Genomic DNA, 20,834 nt, shown 5'->3' on the forward strand with positions numbered 1-20,834 from the left:
ACCCAAAGTTTTATTTATTTTAGCCAAACAGTTTAAATCTGATTTTGTCTATGTTCAGGAATGTCACTGCATTATAAATGACGCTTCTTTTATGAATTTTCAGTGGGTTAAAAAAAACTGTTGCGCAAGTGACTTCAAAACTGTAATGTGGATGTATGACTTGTTGTAATTCGTTACATTACAATATTACTGCATTTAAAATGTAAAACATGACACGACTACTGTAGTACTTTTCACTTCCTCTCACCAAAAGAACTGTGCCAAGATGCCCAACTTTTGTACCATATATGGACTGAACCAGGACTAAATCAGGTCTAAACCAGTACCAAACCAGGTCTAAACTAGGACTAAACCAGGTCTAAACCATGTCTAAACCAGGACTGAACCAGGACTGAACCAGGTCTAAACCAGTACCAAACCAGGTCTGAACTAAGACTAAACCAGGTCTAAACCAGGTCTAAACCAGGACTAAACCAGGACTAAACCAAGTCTAAACTAGGACTAAACCAGGTCTAAACCAGGACCAAACCAGGACTAAACTAGGACTAAACAAGGCCTAAACCAGGTATAAACCAGGTCTAAACCAGTACCAAACCAGGTCTAAACTAGGACTAAACCAGGTCTAAACCAGGACTAAACCAGGTCTAAACCAGGACTAAACCAGTACCAAACCAGGTCTAAACCAGTACCAAACCAGGTCTAAACCTAGGACTAAACCAGGATTAAACCAGGTCTAAACCAGTACTAAACCAGGTCTAAACTAGGACTAAACCAGGACTAAACCAGGTCTAAACCAGTACCAAACTAGAAAAGCACTCAGAGAGCGCAGACCTCCGCCAAGGACTACAGTCCCCCTCATATTAATTGTGTTTTTCATAAATATTTGCCTTGTATCTTTCAATTTGGAATATGAAAGAGGATCCGATTGTCCATCCCTTAGTCAAATTTCATGGGGTTTGGTCAATAATTAATCGAGATATTGACAAACAAAATTTTTGGCCCCATCCATCCATCCATCCATTTTCGTCCGCTTATCTGGGGCCGGGTCGCGGGGGGAGCAGCCTAAGCAGGGACTCCCAGACTTCCTTCACCCCAGACACGTCCTCCAGCTCCTCCGGGGGGACCCCGAGGCGTTCCCAGGCCAGCCCAGAGACATAGTCCCTCCAGCGTGTCCTGGGTCTTCCCCGGGGCCTCCTCCCGGTGGGACATGCCCGGAACACCTCCCGAGGGAGGCGCCCAGGAGGCATCCGGAACAGATGCCCGAGCCACCTCAACTGGCTCCTCTCGACGTGGAGGAGCAGCGGCTCTACTCCGAGCTCCTCCCGTGTGACTGAGCTCCTCACCCTATCTCTAAGGGAGCGCCCAGCCACCCTGCGGAGGAAACTCATTTTGAGCGCTTGTATCCGCGATCTCGTCCTTTCGGTCACTACCCAGAGCTCATGACCAGAGTGAGAGTAGGAACGAAGACTGACCGGTAAATCGAGAGCTTCGCCTTTCGACTCAGCTCCTCTTCACCACAACGGTCCGATACAGCGACCGCATCACTGCCGAAGCTGCACCGATCCGCCTGTCAATCTCACGTTCCGTCCTTCCCTCACTCGTGAACAAGACCCCGAGATACTTGAACTCCTCCACTTGAGGCAAAGACTCCCCACCCACCTGGAGAGGGCAAGCCACCTTTTTCCGGTCGAGAACCATGGCCTCAGACTTAGAAGAGCTGATCCTTCATCCCAGCCGCTTCACACTCGGCTGCAAAACCGCCCCAGTGCACACTGCAGGTCCTGGCTCGATGAAGCCAACAGAACAACATCGTCCGCAAACAGCAGAGATGAAATCCTGTGGTCCCCGAACCGGACCCCCTCCGGCCCCTGACTGCACCTAGAAATTCTGTCCATAAAATACAATGAACAGAACCGGTGACAAAGGGCAGCCCTGGCGGAGTCCAACATGCACCGGGAACAGGTCTGACTTACTGCCGGCAATGCGAACACAGCTCCTGCTCCGGTCATACAGGGACCGGACAGCCCTTAGCAAAGGGCCCCGGACCCCATACTCCCAGAGCACCCCCCACAGGACACCACGAGGGACACACGGTCGAATGCCTTCTCCAGATCCACAAAACACATGTGGACTGGTTGGGCAAACTCCCATGAACCCTCGAGCACCCGATGGAGAGTGTAGAGCTGGTCCAGTGTTCCACGGCCAGGACGAAAAACCACACTGCTCCTCCTGAATCCGAGGTTCGACTATCGGCCTGGATTCTCCTCTCCAGTACCCTGGCATAGACCTTACCGGGAAGGCTGAGAAGTGTGATCCCCCTATAGTTGGAACACACCCTCCCGGTCCCCCTTCTTATACAGAGGGACCACCACCCCGGTTTGCCAGTCCAGAGGTACTGTCCCCGACCGCCACGCGATGTTGAAGAGGCGTGTCAGCCAAGACAGCCCCACAACATCCAGAGACTTCAGGTACTCAGGACGGATCTCATCCAACCCCGGAGCCTTGCCACCAAGGAGCTTGCCAACCACCTCAGTGACTTCGGCCAGGGTGATGGGATGAGTCCGCCTCCGAGTCCCCAGCCTCGGCCTCCTCCTCGGAGGACGTGACGGTGGGATTGAGGAGATCCTCAAAGTATTCCTTCCACCACCGCCGGACAACGTCCCCAGTCGAGGTCAGCAGCTCTCCCCCCGCACTGTAAACAGTGTTGGTGAAGAACTGCTTTCCCCCTCCTGAGGCGCCGGACGGTTTGCCAGAATCTCTTTGAGGCCGTCCGATAGTCCTTCTCCATGGCCTCCCCGAACTCCTCCCAGCTCCGAGTTTTTTGCCTCCGCGACCACACGGGCTGCAGCACGCTTGGCCCGCCGGTACCCCGTCAGCTGCCTCAGGAGTCCCCCGAGCCAGCAAGGCCCGATAGGACTCCTTCTTCAGCTTGACAGCATCCCTTACTTCCGGTGTCCACCACCGGGGTTCTGGGGTTGCCGCCGCGACAGGCACCACAGACCTTACGCCCACAGCTCCGAGCAGCTGCATTGACAATAGAGGCCGAGAATGAAGCCCACTCGGACTCCATATCTCCGGCCTCCCCCGGAATCCGGGAGAAGTCCTCCCGGAGGTGCGAGTTGAAGGTCCCTCTGACAGAGGGCTCCGCCAGACGTTCCCAACAGACCCTCACTACACGCTTGGGCCTGCCAGGTCTTTCCGGCTTCCTCCTCCGCCAGCGAACCCAACTCACAACCAGGTGGTGATCAGTTGACAGCTCAGCCGCTCTCTTCACCCCGAGTGTCCAAGACACGCGGCCGGAGATCAGATGACACGACGACAAAGTCGATCATCGACCTCCGGCCTAGGGTGTCCTGGTGCCACGTGCACTTATGGACACCCTTGTGCTGGAACATGGTGTTTGTTATGGACAAACTGTGACTAGCACAGAAGTCCAATAACAAAACACCACTCGGGTTCAGATCAGGGAGGCCGTTCTTCCCAATCACCCCTCTCCAAGTGTCACTGTCGTTGCCCACGTGGGCGTTGAAGTCCCCCAGGAGAACAACGGAGTCCCCGGTCGGTGCACTGTCTAGTACCCCTCCCAAGGACTCCAAGAAGGCCGGGTACTCTGCACTGCTGTTCGGCCCGTAGGCCGACACCACAGTGAGAGACCTGTCCCCGACCCGAAGGCGCAGGGACGCGACCCTCGTCGTTCACCGGAGTGAACTCCAACACACAGCGACTGAGCTGTGGGGCAATGAGCCCACACCAGCCCGCCGCCGCTCCCCGCGGCCAACGCCAGAGAAATGGAGAGTCCAGCCCCTCTCAAGGAGTTGGGTTCCAGAGCCCAAACTGTGCGTGGAGGTGAGGCCGACTATATCTAGTCGGTAACGCTCAACCTCCCGCACAAGCTCAGGCTCCTTCCCCCCCAGCGAGGTGACATTCCATGTCCCCAGAGCTAGTCTCCATGTCTGGAGATCTGGTCGCCGAGGCCCCCGCCGTCGACTGCTGCCCAGATCTCTGTGCACCGGCCCCATATGGATCCTCCTGCGGGTGGTGGGCCCACGTGAGGACGGCCCCACGTCGCTCCTTCGGGCTGAGCCCGGCCGAGCTCTGACATTACTGCTTTGTATGACCTGTAATCTACTTTTATGTTATATAGAAGTTATATAAAGTTACATGCAGTTATATAAACCCCCTTCAGACATCATAAATAGGATGGTAAAGTGCAATTGTGCATGTTTGACATTAAATAAGAGTGCAGAGTGCTATTTAAAGTGCTGTCTTGTGCACACTTATTTGAAGCACGTATAACCAATGCATTGCTAATTATTTATCTTCAATACTTCTAAGGCGTGTGGGATACATTTTCCTGATGGACAACCTACAACAGAAAATCCATATCCTGTTTTGTCCATGGGTTATGATTGTTGTGTAAGTAGATCTCTTGCATAGCCATATTGCCACATCGCATTTTGTTAATTTAATGCTTCATTGTCATGTTTAACTAATACACAGCTCTCTTTTTCCCCCTTTAGGTTGCATCAGCTAGACCTCCTCCCAAAAGAAGATGTCTTCAGCCATTGCACATGAACTCAAGTACTGAACCTGGACCTGAAACTGAACCTGAAGCTATGGAAACAGATGTTACAGAGATGCCTCTGCAGACGTGTGATGTTGGAATTCAGTGGCCAGATCACATCGACCATAATTACAGTTTCAGCTGCAGTAACAAGCCGGCGATGAAGGACTGTGGCACTCAAACAGATCTTACACCGTCAGTGTCAGCACAACATTTAAATGAGAAAGACTTTGTGTTTTTTACTGGTTTATGCGCTGACAGTTTCTGGCAACTTCTGCACGTCGTTTTGACTTTTTGCTCACAACCACTTCTTAATACCAGAACAAGTTTTGCTTGTTTTAATGAGATTGCGTCTGGGTTTATTGTTTACTGACTTGGGGAAACGGTTTGGGGTGAGTAGAACCTTGGCATCTAAAGTATTTGCATTTTGGAGACCAATCCTTGCCAGGTTTATGAGGGAAAAGGTAATTGTTTGGCTGCCCAGGCATTCACTGAACAGAATCAGGCCCAAGACATTTCACAAACATTATCCTAAAGCCACATGCATTACTGACTGTACAGAGGTCTTTGTACAAACACAAAGAACTTAAGAAAAAGATCACAAACTTATAGCAATTACCAACATCATAACACATACAAACTCCTATACTGTATACCCCCCAATGGCTATGTCATGTTTGTATCCAAACTTTTTGGTGGAAGGGCCAGTGATAAATACATCACAAAGAACTGTGGTTTTCTTCATCACCTCATCCCTGGAGATGAGATCTTAGCAGATCACGGATTCACCATCCAGGATCTATTGCCTCCAGGAGTGCGTCTCGCTCTTCCTGCATTCACACGTGGACGTAAGAAGCTGTCTGAACGTGAGGTGACATCCGGCCGTCGCTTAGCAAATGTCAGAATTCACGTTGAGAGAGCAATACGAAGACTGAAAGGTTTTAACATTGTGTGTCATGTTTTCTCTGGTAGGTTGCAAAGTGTCGATGAGATTGTAACTATTTGTGCAGGGTTATGTAATTTGCAACCTCAGTTAAATCCATGACAGCACTGAATGAAAGAAAAAGAAACAACTGAAATGAATTACTTATTAAAGAAGGTCACAGCATACCAAATATTACTTGTATTTCATCAGAAAAACAGATGTTGAACTCTTGTTGTGTATCAAGTTAATATGACAATGCAGTGTTGATAATTAAAATATAACATTTTTAACTGAACACATATTGAACTGTTGATTTGTGTATTATCGGTATGTTGTCATGCACATACATTTTTGTAGTTTTTTATGTGCATATTAAAGTGTAAATATCTACTTGAGCCCACAAATTTTCATGACCCCTTGTGCTATTCGTGTTGCAGCTGCTGGTAGGAGATGCTGGAAGTACACCACCTTAAGGTAGCTAATGTTTTTCACGGTCCACTCTTCATTGTAAGGTACATCTACAACCACATGTTCTTTTGGGGTCCACACCATGAACTTACAATTCCTCCTTTTTGCATAGTGCATCGCACATATGCAAAGTCACACAGTCAGAGGATACAGACACACATCTTACACTACTGCCCCCTACTGACCACTACTGACTACTATATTTCATTTTAGTGTTTATACAGATAAACGGGCACAGTGATCTATATCAGACAGTAAGACATTCAAGTGAACACTAAGCCCTCCCTTCAGAATACAGTAGGGGTCACTGTAAAAGTCATTGAAATGACCTTTGACCTTTGGGCCAGACCCTAAAATGGTTCAGTGTGGGATTAGAGCAAAGCTGAGGCCTGAACACAGTGGAAACAGTGTCTGTGAGTTTATTCTTCTTAACTGAATGTGTTTGAGACATCCTTAAGCAGAGCCTTTCAGCTGTTCAATTTGTGGAAACATTTTTTTAAAAAGTGTAAATGAAATGTAATTATTTAAATTTAAATGTTAAATAATTTCTTTCCATTCTCCTATTCTGCTGCTCATTATTCTGCTTCATATGAATTATTCCTAAATCCTTTGGGGAGACACTTGAAATGAGCTGGAGAGACACTGGCAGCTCCAGAGACTCAGGCTGGACACTCACACTGATAAAAAATAATAATAAATAAGTAAATAAATAAATTTAAAGGTGCGCTGTGTAACATTTCTAGTGAAGGGTCCACCTCCTCCTTATCTCCATGGAAATGTTATTGTTTTCTCTAGAATATTCTGCAGTATAGATTAAACCTACTTAGCAAGAGAGAGACAACAGGTCAGTACGCTACATTACAGTTCAGATCTGTGGAGAGGCGCCCTACTCACAGAAAGAATTACTGTGTTTTGGAGCAAGAAAAACACCTGTAAAGAATAAATGCTAGATGGATATGTTTACTGGGAACATTTGAGGCAAAACAAATAACATCTCCCACACAGAAATGGAGTGCACCTGAACAGCTGCAGGGTCTGTCATCACAATCAGACCAACACTGCTTCCATTTTCAAATTGTCCATGTTTTTTGGAAGACCAGGGAAGTGTTGTTGTTGTTTTTTTTTTTTTTTTTTTTTTTTTTTCTTCACTGTTGTGTTTTAAAATTAAATACAGGTTTTAATGTAGTTATTTTCTAGTTTAGTCTAGATTTGATCTTTACATTATTCATATTATGTTGAACCATATTAATTGACAGTATATTAATCAACTATTCTCATGATTATGCTGTGACTTTATTTTGATTTTGTAAATAATTAGAGTTGTTCATTTTTCCCAGCAAGCACATTGTCATCTTCTTCTGAACAGTGTTTTTCAGTTTAAATGTGTAAATGTGAGCTGTTTGTCAGTTGTTTATCAGTCTCTGTACAGCTGAATGGTTTTGTGGTGTTCTCTGAGCGGCTGCAGGTTTTTGTACGACCACTCCATGAGTTTGTATCACTGTGGTACACGTTCGGTGGAGGAACCAGACTGGAGCTCAACTGTAAGTCATCTCTTTATGTTCACTTTAAATGACACTTTGGTTTAGTTTGTGATTCATCTGTTTCTATTTCTGAAGCCTGACATCATTTGATTGTTTTCTGTTTTATTTTAAATACTGTTTGGAGTTATGGGTGAGCAGTGTCTTCTTATCATCCCCACACTCACCCACCTCAATTTACAGAGAAATATTTTTTCCCACTGTAACTTATGAAAATTTGTGGTTTTAGGGGGAAAAGTTATTATTTATTTTATTTTTCTGTTCAAATTTTTAGTTTTTAAATTGTCGTAACACAGAAACAAATTTTTTTTTAAATGTATTATTATTTTTTAAATTTAATTATTAATGTCGTATGTGTATATATATATATATATATATATATATATATATATATATATATATATATATATATATATATATATATATATATATATATATATGTGGTTATGGACCTTTTTGTTTTCTGTGTATATTTCAGGAGATTTTTAAAAAGTGTATCTTTAACTCTGAAACTGTTCTGTTGTTCTGCTTCAGTCGAGTCTCTCAGTTCTGTTTTCACTCATTTCAGCCTAAAAGTTACATTTGTACTGAGACAAAAAAAAAAAAAAAAACTACTTCATTTCTGATTGTTCTAGATAACATTACACATATTTAATTCTATGTTGACTTTCCTATATATTTTGGAAGTAATGAAGTCCAAGATTACTGGTGTGAGGTCCACCACCTGAAAATGTTTTTGCTTTACCTGGAATGTTCCACAGAACGATTTCAACACTTTCATCTTTCATTTATATAATTACAGGCATTTGTACTGACAATTAAATACTGGTTTTGATGGAGTCACCTTTTGTTATTTTCTGGATAAATAAAAACTTGTGTGTGTGTTTGTGTGTGTCCACAGTGGGGCGAGTGGAGCCCAGCCTCTGGGTGCTGCCCCCCTCCAGAGAGGAGCTGGCCCAGGGGAAGGCCACCCTCGTGTGCCTGGCCAACAAGGGCTTCCCGTCAGACTGGAGCGTGTCCTGGAAGGTGTCCGGTGGCGGTGCGGGCGGGGAGCAGAGCCGGAGCCCCGCGGTGCCGCAAAAGGACGGCCACTACAGCTGGAGCAGCAGCCTGACGCTCCCCGCACAGCAGTGGAGGGAGGGGGGCGTGGCTGTGAGCTGTGAGGCCAGCCAGGGCTCCCAGAGTCCAGTGTCCCACACACTGAGCACACTGCAGTGTTCCCACCACTGACACAGTCACTGGGATCAGCCTGCAGAGCGCCCTCTGCTGTCAGCTCACGCCTCTACAGCTACAGCTCCACTTCACTTTAATAAAGAGAGAAAACAAAAAGTCCACATGTTTTGTCTTTTACTTAAAAAAAAAAAAAATCTCCATTATTGTTACACTTAGATGATGAAAACAAACAGATAAAGACATAATTGATAAATATTGACTTTTGGCCTTTCATTTCTTCAGTTTGTGCATTTTTTAAATAATAACAGCTGTCCCAGTGGACCCTGCAGCTGTTCATGCAAAGTGTCAAACATTTACATGAGAGGAGCCTCTGGAGAGCTGAGTTCAGGAACAGACCAGAGTCATAAGAAAAGTGTGGAACTACTGAGGCCTGAAGCAGAGAGTGTGAGGTCAGAAGTTCACCTGTGAGAGAGGCACACAGCACAACCACTACCACACGATAATCATGAGAAACTTGTTCATCTGTGCATGTGTGTCTTTGCTCCTTTAAATATAAGTCTTTTACAATAAAGACACATTAGAAGCCTTGTAGTGAAGTTTGCTTTATTTAAGATGCTCTCAAGGTGATTAGACATCATTATGTTTATCCAAAAATAAAAATACATTTCACAGATCAGCAGGAATCATCAGGCACATGTGGTAGATTTTTTTTCCCTCAGTCAGACCAATAGACTGCATATAGAGGTCTAGAGATGGATCTGGCTGCAGACCTCCACCCAGAGGACCCTCATGTGACTCTCCTACACCCGCAGATCCCTAAAACACAGCAGCCAAAAGGCCACTAAAGTGCACTGTTTCCTGTGACAGATTTGAGCCTGATTTACTTTTTCATGCAGTCTGTGCTCTTAGTCAGACACAAAGTCTCCAGCTGTTTCCCTACACACACAGAGTAGAGCAGAGACACACGGAGCTTGTTCACTTCAATCTTAAAATGAAATCTATTAGTGATTCAATGTCTTTGAAGTGCTTCACTCTAAACTATTTGAAATGAGTTTTAGAAAGTGTAATGAAATTGTTTATCAAGTAAACTAATGAAAAATGAGGAGGGACATGAGGGAGGTGCATCCTGGTGGAGGTCTGCAGCCAAACTCTGTGAAAGTCTGTTCTCAGTTCAGCTGCGTTTATGGGCTGTACAGAAGTCTAAGTCTCTGGAGCTGTGGTCACTGTGGTCCCACGAGGAAAGGGCAGCCTTATTGTGTCTGGACTCACACAAATCATTTGGTTTCTTGTGGTGGTGACTCTGCAAAGATAAATGAATGAATGAATAAATAAATAAATAAAGTGTGATCTCATCACATGTGTCTGCAGCGCTCTCTGGTGGACAAGAACTGCATGTGTCTCAACATGAGTTTTCTTTATGCATACGTACACTATTGGAAGGTTTGTGCTATTGGTTTGTAGTTTAAAAAAAAAAAGAAAAAAGTATGAAATAATTCCAAACATGTTTTACATTTTAGATTCTTCAGACTAGCCTTTGCCGTTTACTTTACTTTACTTTATTCAGTGCTTTAAACTCTTGGCAATGAACCCTGATGTGGCATAACTGTAAAATAAAAACCATTTCAGGTTTGCAGCGCTGCCAGTCAAGCAAAGGGTGGATAGTCTAAGTGACTGAATCTAAAATTTAAAACATATTTAGAGTTTCTTTGCTACATAATCCCATATATCTGTTTTTCACCAAAAAAAAACCTGAGAGTTATTCTGCCTGGTTGTGTTAAAATAAAACTCAGATTAAAGTCTAACTTGAGTAACAGAGCTTCAGACAGAGCAGTGCCTCCACTTAGCTTCACCCACAGGGAAGGTTGATGACACCAGCTGCAAAGTATCAATAGACACTAAACCAGGGGTGTCAAACATGTGGCCCGGGGACCGGATCCGGCCCTCCAAGGTTTTCTACCTTGATTTTCTACAAAAATATTTTAATTATATTTTCCATTAAAATATTGGTAATTTTCTGTGGTGTTTATCACAGCAGCGTCTCCAGCGTCTCTGTGCGTAGCTCCTCCCACCAGAGCAGCACAAATGAAGACTTGTCTCTTTCCAAACGCTCTTAAAGGACGATCGTTTTGACTGTTGACCGTGACACCCTCATCAGAAAAATGTCCAACATGAGAAAAGTGGAGCCGAGTGCAGGATTTTCCACGAAAAATTTACTTATTCCTATTTACATACAAGTTCATGTTAAAACATTGTGTTGAAATTGTATTTTTCTTAAAGTTTCAGGTTGTTTATAATAGTATAATATTTTGTAAAAGAAAGAGTTCATCAATTAAAAAAGATTTCTGTAATAGATTTGTGTTTGTCTACACAAATATTTGAACTTATTGTTATTTTGGGGTTTATATGACATGAGTTTTCTGATCCGGCCCCTTTGGGATCAAAGTAGATTGGATACGACCCCTGGACCAAAATGAGTTTGACACCCTGATCTAGACGCGGACACACACTACCTCCACATACCATCCCCGTTCCCTGACCTGAGTTTGGGATTCATGAATAAACGAGGAATGAGCTTTGAGTTTAATGTGTCAAATGGACTGAAGTAAAAGTATCTTGGGTGTATCAGTGCGGACATGCCAGATCGTCATAGTCCATGTTGGATGTTGGATGCTCAGGCGAACAGGTGTAAGTTTGGTTCTTGTACTGATGATGTAAGGATGACATGGTTTAAATCGAACAGCCCCCCTCTGGAGTGGGCGAGGATGTGGGTGGCCTATGATGAGGCTTTGCGGGTGCTTTTGAGGAGGCGTGATGGAAAACTGCGACTGAGATGTTTGTCACTGCACTGAACACTTTAGAAGCTCTACTAAGAACAAGAAAACTCCACAGACACAGAACATGCTGCATAGAAACAGGTAGAACAAACTCCACAGACACAGACAGAACAAACTTCACAGACACAGACAGAACAAACTTCACAGACACAGACAGAACAAACTCCACAGACACAGACAGAACAAACTTCACAGACACAGACAGAACAAACTCCACAGACACAGACAGAACAAACTCCACAGACACAGACAGAACAAACTCCACAGACACAGACAGAACAAACTCCACAGACACAGACAGAACAAACTCCACAGACAGGGAGAAAAAAACACTCTACAAACACAGAGAGAACATACACACTCCACAGACACAGACAGAACAAACTTCACAGTCTCAGAAAGAACAAAGAAATTTCACAAGCACAGACAGAACATGCATCTCTCCTGGACAGTTACTGCGTGTGACTTACATGACGGCCTGCAGAGTGCACTTGGGTGAGGTCAGAACCACAGACTGGATGAGGCGTGGAGGGATGCGCCTTGGATAAAGTCTGAAACAGCATTCAATCGGCGGAGAAACACCTGACCAAAGCACAAACTCAGACTGTGAACAGTGAATGTAAAGGTGCAGTATGTCCCTTAATTCTTTATCTGGAATGTCTCGCACTATGGCATTAAACTTGTCTATCATGTAATATGTGTCAGAGGGACGGTCCTCATAGACCAGGGGTTTTCAAACTGGGTGAACCTCCCCCTAGAGTAGTTAAAGATGGTGCCCATGGCCTATGGAAGGGGACGTGGTTCCACACAGCATCATATAGTTCTGGTTAAATCTTGGTTTAAACCTGGTTTTGTCCTGGTTTAGACCTAATTTTTATCCTGATATTAATCCTGGTTTAGTTCTGGTTTAGTCCTGGTTTAGTCCTGGTTTTAGTTTTGGTTTAGTCCTGGTTTTAGTCCTGGTTTAGTCCTGGTTTTAGTTTTAGTTTAGTCCTGGTTTTAGTCCTGGTTTAGTCCTGGTTTTAGTCCTGGTTTAGTCCTGGTTTTAGTCCTGGTTTTAATCCTGGTTTAGTCCTGGTTTTAGTTCTGGTTTAGTCCTGGTTTAGTCCTGGTTTTAGTCCTAGTTTAGTCCTGGTTTTAGTTTTGGTTTAGTCCTGATTTTAGTCCTGGTTTAGTCCTGGTTTTAGTCCCAGTTTAGTCCTGGATTTAGTCCTGATTTTAATCCTGGATTAGTCCTGGTTTTAGTCCTGGTTTAGTCCTGGTTTTAGTCCTGGTTTTAATCCTGGTTTAGTCCTGGTTTTAGTTCTGGTTTAGTCCTGGTTTAGTCCTGGTTTTAGTCCTAGTTTAGTCCTGGTTTTAGTTTTGGTTTAGTCCTGATTTTAGTCCTGGTTTAGTCCTGGTTTTAGTCCCAGTTTAGTCCTGGATTTAGTCCTGATTTTAATCCTGGATTAGTTCTGGTTTTAGTTCTGGTTTAGTCCTGGTTTTAGTTCTGGTTTAGAGGAGCGGCCCATGCTGTACACGGGAGGAGGCGTATGCAAGGCAAAAAAGGTGATGCTCCAAACTAAGAGTAGGTTGTCGTGGTGACATAATTTTACAGCTAATACCTGCACACACAATTACTGATACCAAAACTGCTGCACATGTGTACAGATGTGGTCCACTACCTTTTCTTCATGTGTCACACCTCCCCAGTGGCTCTTTGGTGCCCCCCAGGGGAGGCGGGCCTCACCTATTGAAAACCGCTGGAATAGACACTTCGCTGTAATGTGATCCCTGTGAGGATTTTGCCACGCACCTCTTTATGTGTCTGTCGGTGCTAGTGCTGGTGCTGTTTCGGTGTTGTGTCAGTGCTGTGTCAGTGCTGTTGTCAGTGCTGTTGCTGGTGCTGTGTCAGTGTTGTTGTCGGTGTTGTGTTAGTGTGTTGTCAGTGCTGTTGTCAGTGCTGTTGTCGGTGCTGTGTCAGTGCTGTGTCAGTGCTGTTGTCGGTGCTGTGCCAGTGTTGTGTCAGTGCTGTTGCTGTGTCAGTGCTGTGTCAGTGCTGTTGTCAGTGCTGTTGCTGGTGCTGTGTCAGTTCTGTTGTCAGTGCTGTTGTCAGTTCTGTTGTCAGTGCTGTTGTCAGTGCTGTTGTGTTGTTGCTGTGCTGTGTCAGTGTTGTGTCAGTGCTGTTGTCAGTGCTGTTGCTGGTGCTGTTGTCAGTGCTGTTGTCAGTGCTGTTGTCATGTCAGTGCTGTTGCTGTTGCTGGTGCTGTTGTCAGTGCTGTTGTCAGTGCTGTTGACTGGTGCTGTTGTCAGTGCTGTGTCAGTGCTGTTGTCAGTGCTGTTGCTGGTGCTGTGTCAGTGCTGCAGTACAGGAGGTTGTATCTCGGTCAGCTGGTCTGGTCAGATCGTGTTGCTGTTGGCTGTGGGCTGTATGATGTTTACATGTTACAGACACATGCACAGTGCAGCTTTTTCTCACCATGGTTGAGTTCTAGGTCCTGGAGCTCCGCCTGAGGGAGGCTCTGCACAACTGTAAAGATCACAACAGGACTCAGTCTTAATTCAGAGTAACATTACTTTTACTTGTGTACAATTTCTGATTTTCATTTTCATTTCCACATTAAAGTTACAGTACTGTCTAAATATATTTATGGAAAATTACGTTCAGGGAGTTTTTGTCTTAACTCTGGCTCATCTCTGTATTTCATAAACACACAAAAATCTTTCAAATGTTCAAACTCAGTCAGGCATCAAAAGTGTGGACACACATTCTTTTACAAAGTATTTTTTTCTTTAGGTTTACCACTTTCAAAATTTTAGACACAGGAAAGACTTCAAATATATGACTGTGAGGGAGCTATAGACCACACCCTCACTCATCAGGTGTACACCTTTATGTTTTCACCTATTTTCATTTGATGCCATGTTAATTTTCCCTGTTTCATTCCTTTTTTTTCCCCTTTCCTTTGAGGTGATTGGTGGAGGCACTGATTTGGAGGCGCGCCCTTATCAGTGCAGGCCAGGTGCATCCCATCGCCCTGATTTGGACTCTGCCAAGTGCTTCTGGGGGAGGGGAGGTTTAACTGTTAAAATGGTTTTAACTATTTAACTAATACATGAAATAATAGCGAAAAACTGATAATCTTGATGTTTCAAAGTGCAATATGAATTGATGAAATGTAAATAGTTGAAAATCGTATTATTCTATATGTAGTAGTTTTTAGAAGTTTAAACTTACCTGTTTGGGGCTTAGTGGTTTAGGCCTAACTATATAAGGGGAATTTTTTTGTCACGGGTGTTGCCTGTTGTCTGTCATGGGGACATGCGGTCAGATCTGCTCATGCCAATTAAAGGAAAAAAGGTGAAGAACTTGATTTTTGTTTTGTCGTGTTTGTTGACCCTCGGGTGCTGCGGCTTTCCTGGGCCAGTAAGAGGCCAGAGTTACGTCCGTAATCTTACAATGACGCAAGATGGAATTATTGGGCAAAGAAATAAAGTCAAATAAGTCTGCAATTATTTTTATTTTTTTTTGATATATGTGGCAAGACCGGCTTTGAGGGTCTAGGCTGCGGGTGTTCTTACCTGGCGTTCCGTGGCGCTGCGCTGGTGGACTATTTAAGCGCTCCCTTCACAGTCGTTCCCCCTTTTGGCTCACACGCTCTTCCGGGCCTCTCCTTGTGGCCGCTCTGTCCTCCAGCTCAGGTAACTTCCACTTCGTAAATTCCATGCCCGTTACATCCAAATTTCCAATCACGTTTCCTTTTAGTGCCGCTGCTTGGCCGGTGCTCTGCCCCGCATCAGTCCCTCGCTCCTCCGAATCACGGGGCACCTAGGGCGCGCTTTCATCTCCACTGATAAGGTAATGCACGCCCGATACTCCTCCACTCATTCATCCGTGCCCATACTCTTACCGGTGTCTCTCTTTAGCTCCACGGGTGAGCCGAGTGAGTCCCTCCCCATTGCGCTTGGCTGTGCGCCGCCGTGTCCCTTAAACCGCGGCTGCAGGTAAACGAAACCCTGTTATCACGTGCTGCCTGTGCCAAACAACTCTCTAAATTGTATGTTTATAGCGTGTGCCGGTCCACGTTGTTTGGACCACGTCTGGACGCAGTTATTCTGTGTAGAGTTGCCTTTGATTCAGCCTGGGGATTGCGCACTGTCACTTTCAACCACGGTATGTGTTTAGCCCAGATCCTTGCACTGCAGGCTCAGATTTTAATCCCAAAATTAAATTTTCTAGGTGTCAGCGGGGGCCTGCAGCGGCGTGAGCACACCGCCTCTACTGTTTTGCTTTACGTTTGCTTTGTGTTTTGCTCGTTCTGTTTTGCTATTTTGTTTTCTTTTACGTTTGTTTTGCTTGTTTTGTTTTGCTGTTTTGTTTTGCTTTAGTTTTGCTTCATTGTTTTGGGGTTTTGTTTTGTATTTTCAATATCTTGTACCTGTTCTCCCACTGTAGTGTTTTACTGTTTGCCTATTTTTATGGATGTAGCTACTTTTAAATAACCTAAAACTGTCTTTTAAAATGGATGAAAATAAAGATTGTGTAAATGAGGGAACCTGGCTCTCTCCCTCAATGACATGCTTATCTGTGTGCCTTACATTTAGACTTTATTTCCCCAAACTAGATTTGGGGTGGCGTTGTTGCAGCAACTTATTATAAAACTTAACATTTCCCGGAGTGTTGAACCCCTCGGTTGCCATATATATATATATTTATTTCCAATCCTCAAAGACTTCACCCTTTGCTTCATGAAGAGCGCTGCAAACCCTTGGCCTTCTGTCAGTGAGCTTCATGATTAATTCACATGAAATGGTTTTCATTTTACAGGTAAATCAGTGATCAAAACAATGGGTCAAAGTAAAAAAAAAAAAAAAAAAAACTTTGAGTTACTTAGATTTACTTAGATTCTTCTTTGACCAAAACATCTGATAGTCTGGGTAAAGTTTGGGTTGTAAAGGCTCAGTGGTTAGGGTTAATAGTTCTGTTCCAGCTCTGATCAGCGCTGTATTGTTGTGTCCTTGTGCAAAACACTTCACCCTCTTGTCTTGTGTTGTGTTGGTGGTGGTCAGAGGGGCCAGTGGCACACATCTCCAGGCAGCTGCACATTTGTCAACTATTGATACTTTGCATTGACTGCATACTCCCACATGTATGTCTATGGTGGACTGTACAGCAGTTACCACGGTGACACAATGCACACATGATAAATAAGATAATCTGAAATCTCAAGAAACAATACACAATGGATTTTAACACACATTTTCAGGAGCCTGGGATCAACACGAGCGTTCATGGTGCTGTTGAGTTTGATTTTCAATAAAAGGTGAGAGCGACTAACTGAAGAACTGCTGGCTGATGTCAACTAGTTTGTAACTTGAGTAACAGAGCGTCAGACAGTTTATCTGGTCCAGTTTATTATATTATTATTATTTATTATATATTTTTTAAGTACTTTCCTGTATTGCTACTCTGATGTTCTGTCCTGGTTTAGATCTAAGTTCACCCACCTCTTGTCATGTCCGTGTTGTTTTTATCAGTTATTCATTTATTTGAACATATTCACGTTCAAATTGTGAAACAAACTGAATTATGAAAAGCATGAAAAACATGTTGTGAAACAAGATTCAGTTCCTCTCTCCACTTCCCCACAGTCAATACAAGACAGAAACATCCAATCACTCCTCTGCCCCTCTACTCCACTCCTCTGCTCTTCTGACCCACTCCTCTGCTCTTCTGACTTTCTCCTCTGCTCTTCTGACCATTTCCTCTGCTCCTTTGCTCATCTGACCCACTCCTCTGCTCTTCTGACCCCCTCTTCTGCCCTTCTGACCTGCTCTTCTGCCCTTCTGACCCTCTCCTGCTCTTCCTACCCACTCCTCTGCTTCTCTGACCCACTCATCTGCTCCTCTGCTCTTCTGACCCTCTCTTCTTCTCTGCTCCTCTTACCCTCTGACTCTCTCCTCTGACTCTCTCCTCTGACCCTCTGCTCCACAGTTGTACACTTGTTGTCAGTAAGACACAGAGTATTCCATTTGTATGTTATTATTTATTAGCTTATTGTTTTACTCATTCAAATTCATAAGAGCCTCACAGTGCCAAATGTATTTACAGAACAAAAACAAAGATGCAACGACATCAGGACGACTGGCTGTTTGGAGATTTAAGTGCTGTGAGATAAAACTGTTGAAATGAGCCTATTTTTGGATAGAAATAAAGTTCTAAAGTGATCTTTCTGGTCTTTAACATGATAATACACTCTCATTCTGAGTATAAAAAAATTTCGCTCTTGCAAATAAACATAAAATATTAAGTCTTATTGGACTAATTGGTTCAAATGATTATAAAACCGCTCTAGCTTCTGTCCCCACTTTTGCCAGCAGAGGGGGCAGGCACGAGTCCAACAGAAATCTTGAAGTCTTCAGGCACTTGCTTCCAAATACTGTACACTACTACAAGATACATGGATAAAAATACAAATACAAAAGTCTCTTTATGTTTATGGTTTTGCACGTTTTAAATGAAAACATTGAACTGCTGTTTAAAGAAGGGAGTATTTAACTTCTCTGGGGTATAAACTTTAACACGTCGATTATTTAGATCACTGTGTTTCCTTTTACTGTTTGGAAAATATTGTATTCGCCCAAAACTACGTATTGACATGTTTTATAAAATTCAGTTCTGTTTTTGATGCTCTGAGCCTCCCCTCCCTTTTGCTCTCCCTGCTAACTCACTCCCCCTTCAGAGCGCTATCACAACACAACCAGCGTGCACCCCGCTAATGAAACCTCTGCACATTGCCTCAGGTTTGTGAAGCTGTAGTGTTTTGTTTTGCACTGTGTTTTTGTATATTTACGGAGAATTGTGGTGTGGGAGCATGGGAGATGTTGGTTTGTGGGCGGAGCCTTGTACAGAATCTCACAGCTAACTGTAAGAAGGGTTCGAATTGGGAATAGAGAGATCGCTAGATGACTCATACATGCATGGATGACATCTAAAACCTCTTGAGGCATGTTTTTGATGAGGGAACAATGTTATAACATGGGAAAAAGCTCGGCAAAGTCCATTTTGCGGAACAGCCCCTCTTTAAGCTCTGTAGTTGTTTTTGTTTGGGAGAAAGTCTGTCGGTCTCATCTTCATCTCTGTGAACGGGATGGACACCTCTTTGCCTTTCCACGAGGTCCAGATTATTCCCTGTCAAAGAAAACGAAATCAGTTAGGAATGTTGAAAAACTGTTCTTCTTATTTGGTTTATATTTGTTGTGACATTTTAGAATCTCTGGCGCAGTAGCTCATTTGGAACTGGAGCCAGGTTCTGCGGGGGATTTACTGTTAAACTTCAGACTACACATGTGTAAACCTGGTTCTATGGAAAAGTAGAAGTGGTTGTTATAGTAGTAGTAGTAGTAGTAGTAGTAGTAGTAGTAGTAGTAGTAGTAGTAATCCTAATAATAGTAGTCACAGGAGTAGCAACAGTACTAGTACTTGGTGCTTGGAGTTGATGCCATATTTGCAGTAGTAGCAGTAGTATTAGTAGTAAAAATAGTAGTAGTAGTAGTCAAAATAGTAGTATTCACAGTAGTAGTATTTGTATCTGGTGTTTGGAGCTGATGCCATAGTTCCAGTAGTAGTAGTAGTAGTAATAGTAGTAGTAGTAGTAGCAGTAGTAGTACTAATAGTAGTAGTCAAAATAATAGTATTCACAGTAGTAGTAGTAGTATTTGTATCTGGTGTTTGGACCTGATGCCATAGTTGCAGTAGTAGTAGTAGTAGTAGTAGTAGTAGTAGTAGTAGTAGTAGTAGTAGTAGTAGCAGTAGTAGTATTCACAATAGTAGTAGTATTTGTATCTGGTGTTTGGCACTGATGCCATAGTTGTAGTAGTAGTAGTAGTAATAGTAGTAATAGTAAGTAGTAGTAGTAGTAGTAGTAGTAGTAGTAGTAGTAGTAGTAGTAGTAGTAGTAGTAGTAGTAGTAGTAGTAGTAGTAGTAGTAGTAGTAGTAGTAGTAGTAGTAGTAGTCACAGTAGTAGCTTTCACAGTAGTAGTATTTATATCTGGTGTTTGGACCTGATGCCATAGTAGTAGTAGTAGTAGTAGTAGTAGTAGTAGTAGTAGTAATAGTAGCAGCAGTAATTGTATCAGTACCTGTTCATGGAGTATTTGTAGTAGTAGTACTTGGTGCTTGGAATTGATGCCATTGTTGCAGTAGTAGCAGTAGTATTAGTAGTAGTAGTAGTAGTAGTAGTAGTAGCAGTAGTTGTAGTAGTAGTCACAGGAACAGGAACAGTACTAGTATTTGGTGTTTGAAGCTAGTTGCAGTATTAGTAGTATAGTAGTAGTAGCAGTATTTGTACTTGGTGTTTGGAGCTCATGCCATATTTTCAGTAATAGTCGTAGTAGTAGCAGTAATAGTAGTATATATAGTACTAGTTGCCGTAGTTGATGCCATAGTTGCAGTAGCACTAGTAGTTGCCATGGCAGTAGTTGCCATAAAAATAATAGTAGTAGAAGTAGTAGTAGTATTCACAGTGATATTCACAGTCGTACCTGGTGTTTAGAGCTGATGCCGTAGTATTTGTAGTAATTTTTGCAGTATTTGTAGTGGTACCTGGTGTTTGGAGGTAATGTAGTAGTAGCAGTATTTGTAGTATTTATAGTAGTATTTGGTGTTTGGAGCTGGTGCCATAGTAGCAGTAGTAGTATTTGCAGTATTTGTAGTACCTGATGTTGGGGGCTGATGCTCTAGTAGCAGTAGTAGTAGTATTTGTAGTATTTGTAGTAGTACCTGGTGTTTGGAGCTGATGTGCAGTAGCAGTATTAGTAGTATTTGTAGTATCTGTAGTAGTATTTGCAGTATTTGTAGTAGTACCTGGTGTTAGGAGTTGATGCCCTAGAAACAATAGTAGTATTTGTAGTATTGTAGTAGTACCTGGTGTTAGGAGTTGATGCAATAGTAGTATGTGTAGTAGTACCTGGTCTTTGGAGCTGATGCCATAGTAGCAGCAGTAGTAGTTGCAGTACTTGTAGTAGTACCTGGTGTTTGGAGTTGATACCATAGTATTTGTAGTAATATCTGTAGTACTTGTAGTAGTACCTGATGTTTGGAGTTGATACCATAGTATTTGTAGTAATATTTGTAGTACTTGTAGTAGTACCTGGTGTTTGGAGCTGATGCCATAGTAGCACTAGTAGTACTTGCAATATTTATAGTAGTACCTAGTGTTTGGAGCTGATCCTGTAGTATTTGTAGTAGTATGTAAAGTATTTGTAGTAGTACCTGGTTTTGAAGCTGATGCCATAGTAGCAGTAGTAGTATTTGTAGTACTTGCCGTAGTACCTGGTGTTTGGAGTTGAT

The 20,834-nt window shown here is 43.4% G+C and overlaps 3 protein-coding genes and 1 gene segment (V, D, J or C); 2 read left to right on the forward strand and 2 right to left on the reverse strand.

The window, feature by feature from the left end:
* The first annotated feature begins 7,323 nt into the window (after positions 1–7,323).
* Positions 7,324–8,799, forward strand: LOC110160841 (Ig kappa-b4 chain C region-like). The segment is given in 2 exon segments: positions 7,324–7,498; positions 8,397–8,799. Coding segments are annotated over 2 exon segments (489 nt in total).
* Positions 8,800–9,254: 455 nt separating this feature from the next.
* Positions 9,255–14,176, reverse strand: LOC110160844 (C-C motif chemokine 5-like). Its single transcript, XM_055157567.1, has 4 exons — positions 14,167–14,176; positions 13,961–14,011; positions 11,973–12,084; positions 9,255–9,968 (listed from the first exon to the last, which is right to left on the reverse strand). Exons 1-4 carry the CDS (start codon positions 14,174–14,176, stop codon positions 9,869–9,871), a joined length of 273 nt encoding a protein of 90 aa, XP_055013542.1. The 3' UTR covers positions 9,255–9,868.
* A 627-nt stretch (positions 14,177–14,803) lies between these two features.
* Positions 14,804–16,058, forward strand: LOC110160828 (uncharacterized). The gene is made up of 6 exons (XM_055157568.1): positions 14,804–14,908; positions 15,028–15,183; positions 15,248–15,486; positions 15,552–15,655; positions 15,722–15,827; positions 15,891–16,058. Exons 1-6 carry the CDS (start codon positions 14,804–14,806, stop codon positions 15,982–15,984), a joined length of 804 nt encoding a protein of 267 aa, XP_055013543.1. The 3' UTR covers positions 15,985–16,058.
* Positions 16,059–17,508: 1,450 nt separating this feature from the next.
* Positions 17,509–20,834, reverse strand: part of LOC110160831 (tenascin-like) — an 87,694-nt gene continuing 84,368 nt past the window's right edge. The window contains 1 exon segment of the mRNA XM_055157569.1: positions 17,509–18,673. Within this exon segment, the coding sequence (XP_055013544.1) occupies positions 18,566–18,673 (108 nt within the window). The 3' untranslated portion in view covers positions 17,509–18,565.

This window comes from Boleophthalmus pectinirostris, unplaced genomic scaffold (genome assembly GCF_026225935.1).
Source record: "Boleophthalmus pectinirostris isolate CB_2022bp ecotype Guang Dong unplaced genomic scaffold, ASM2622593v1 HiC_scaffold_21, whole genome shotgun sequence".
Lineage (NCBI taxonomy): Eukaryota > Metazoa > Chordata > Actinopteri > Gobiiformes > Gobiidae > Boleophthalmus > Boleophthalmus pectinirostris.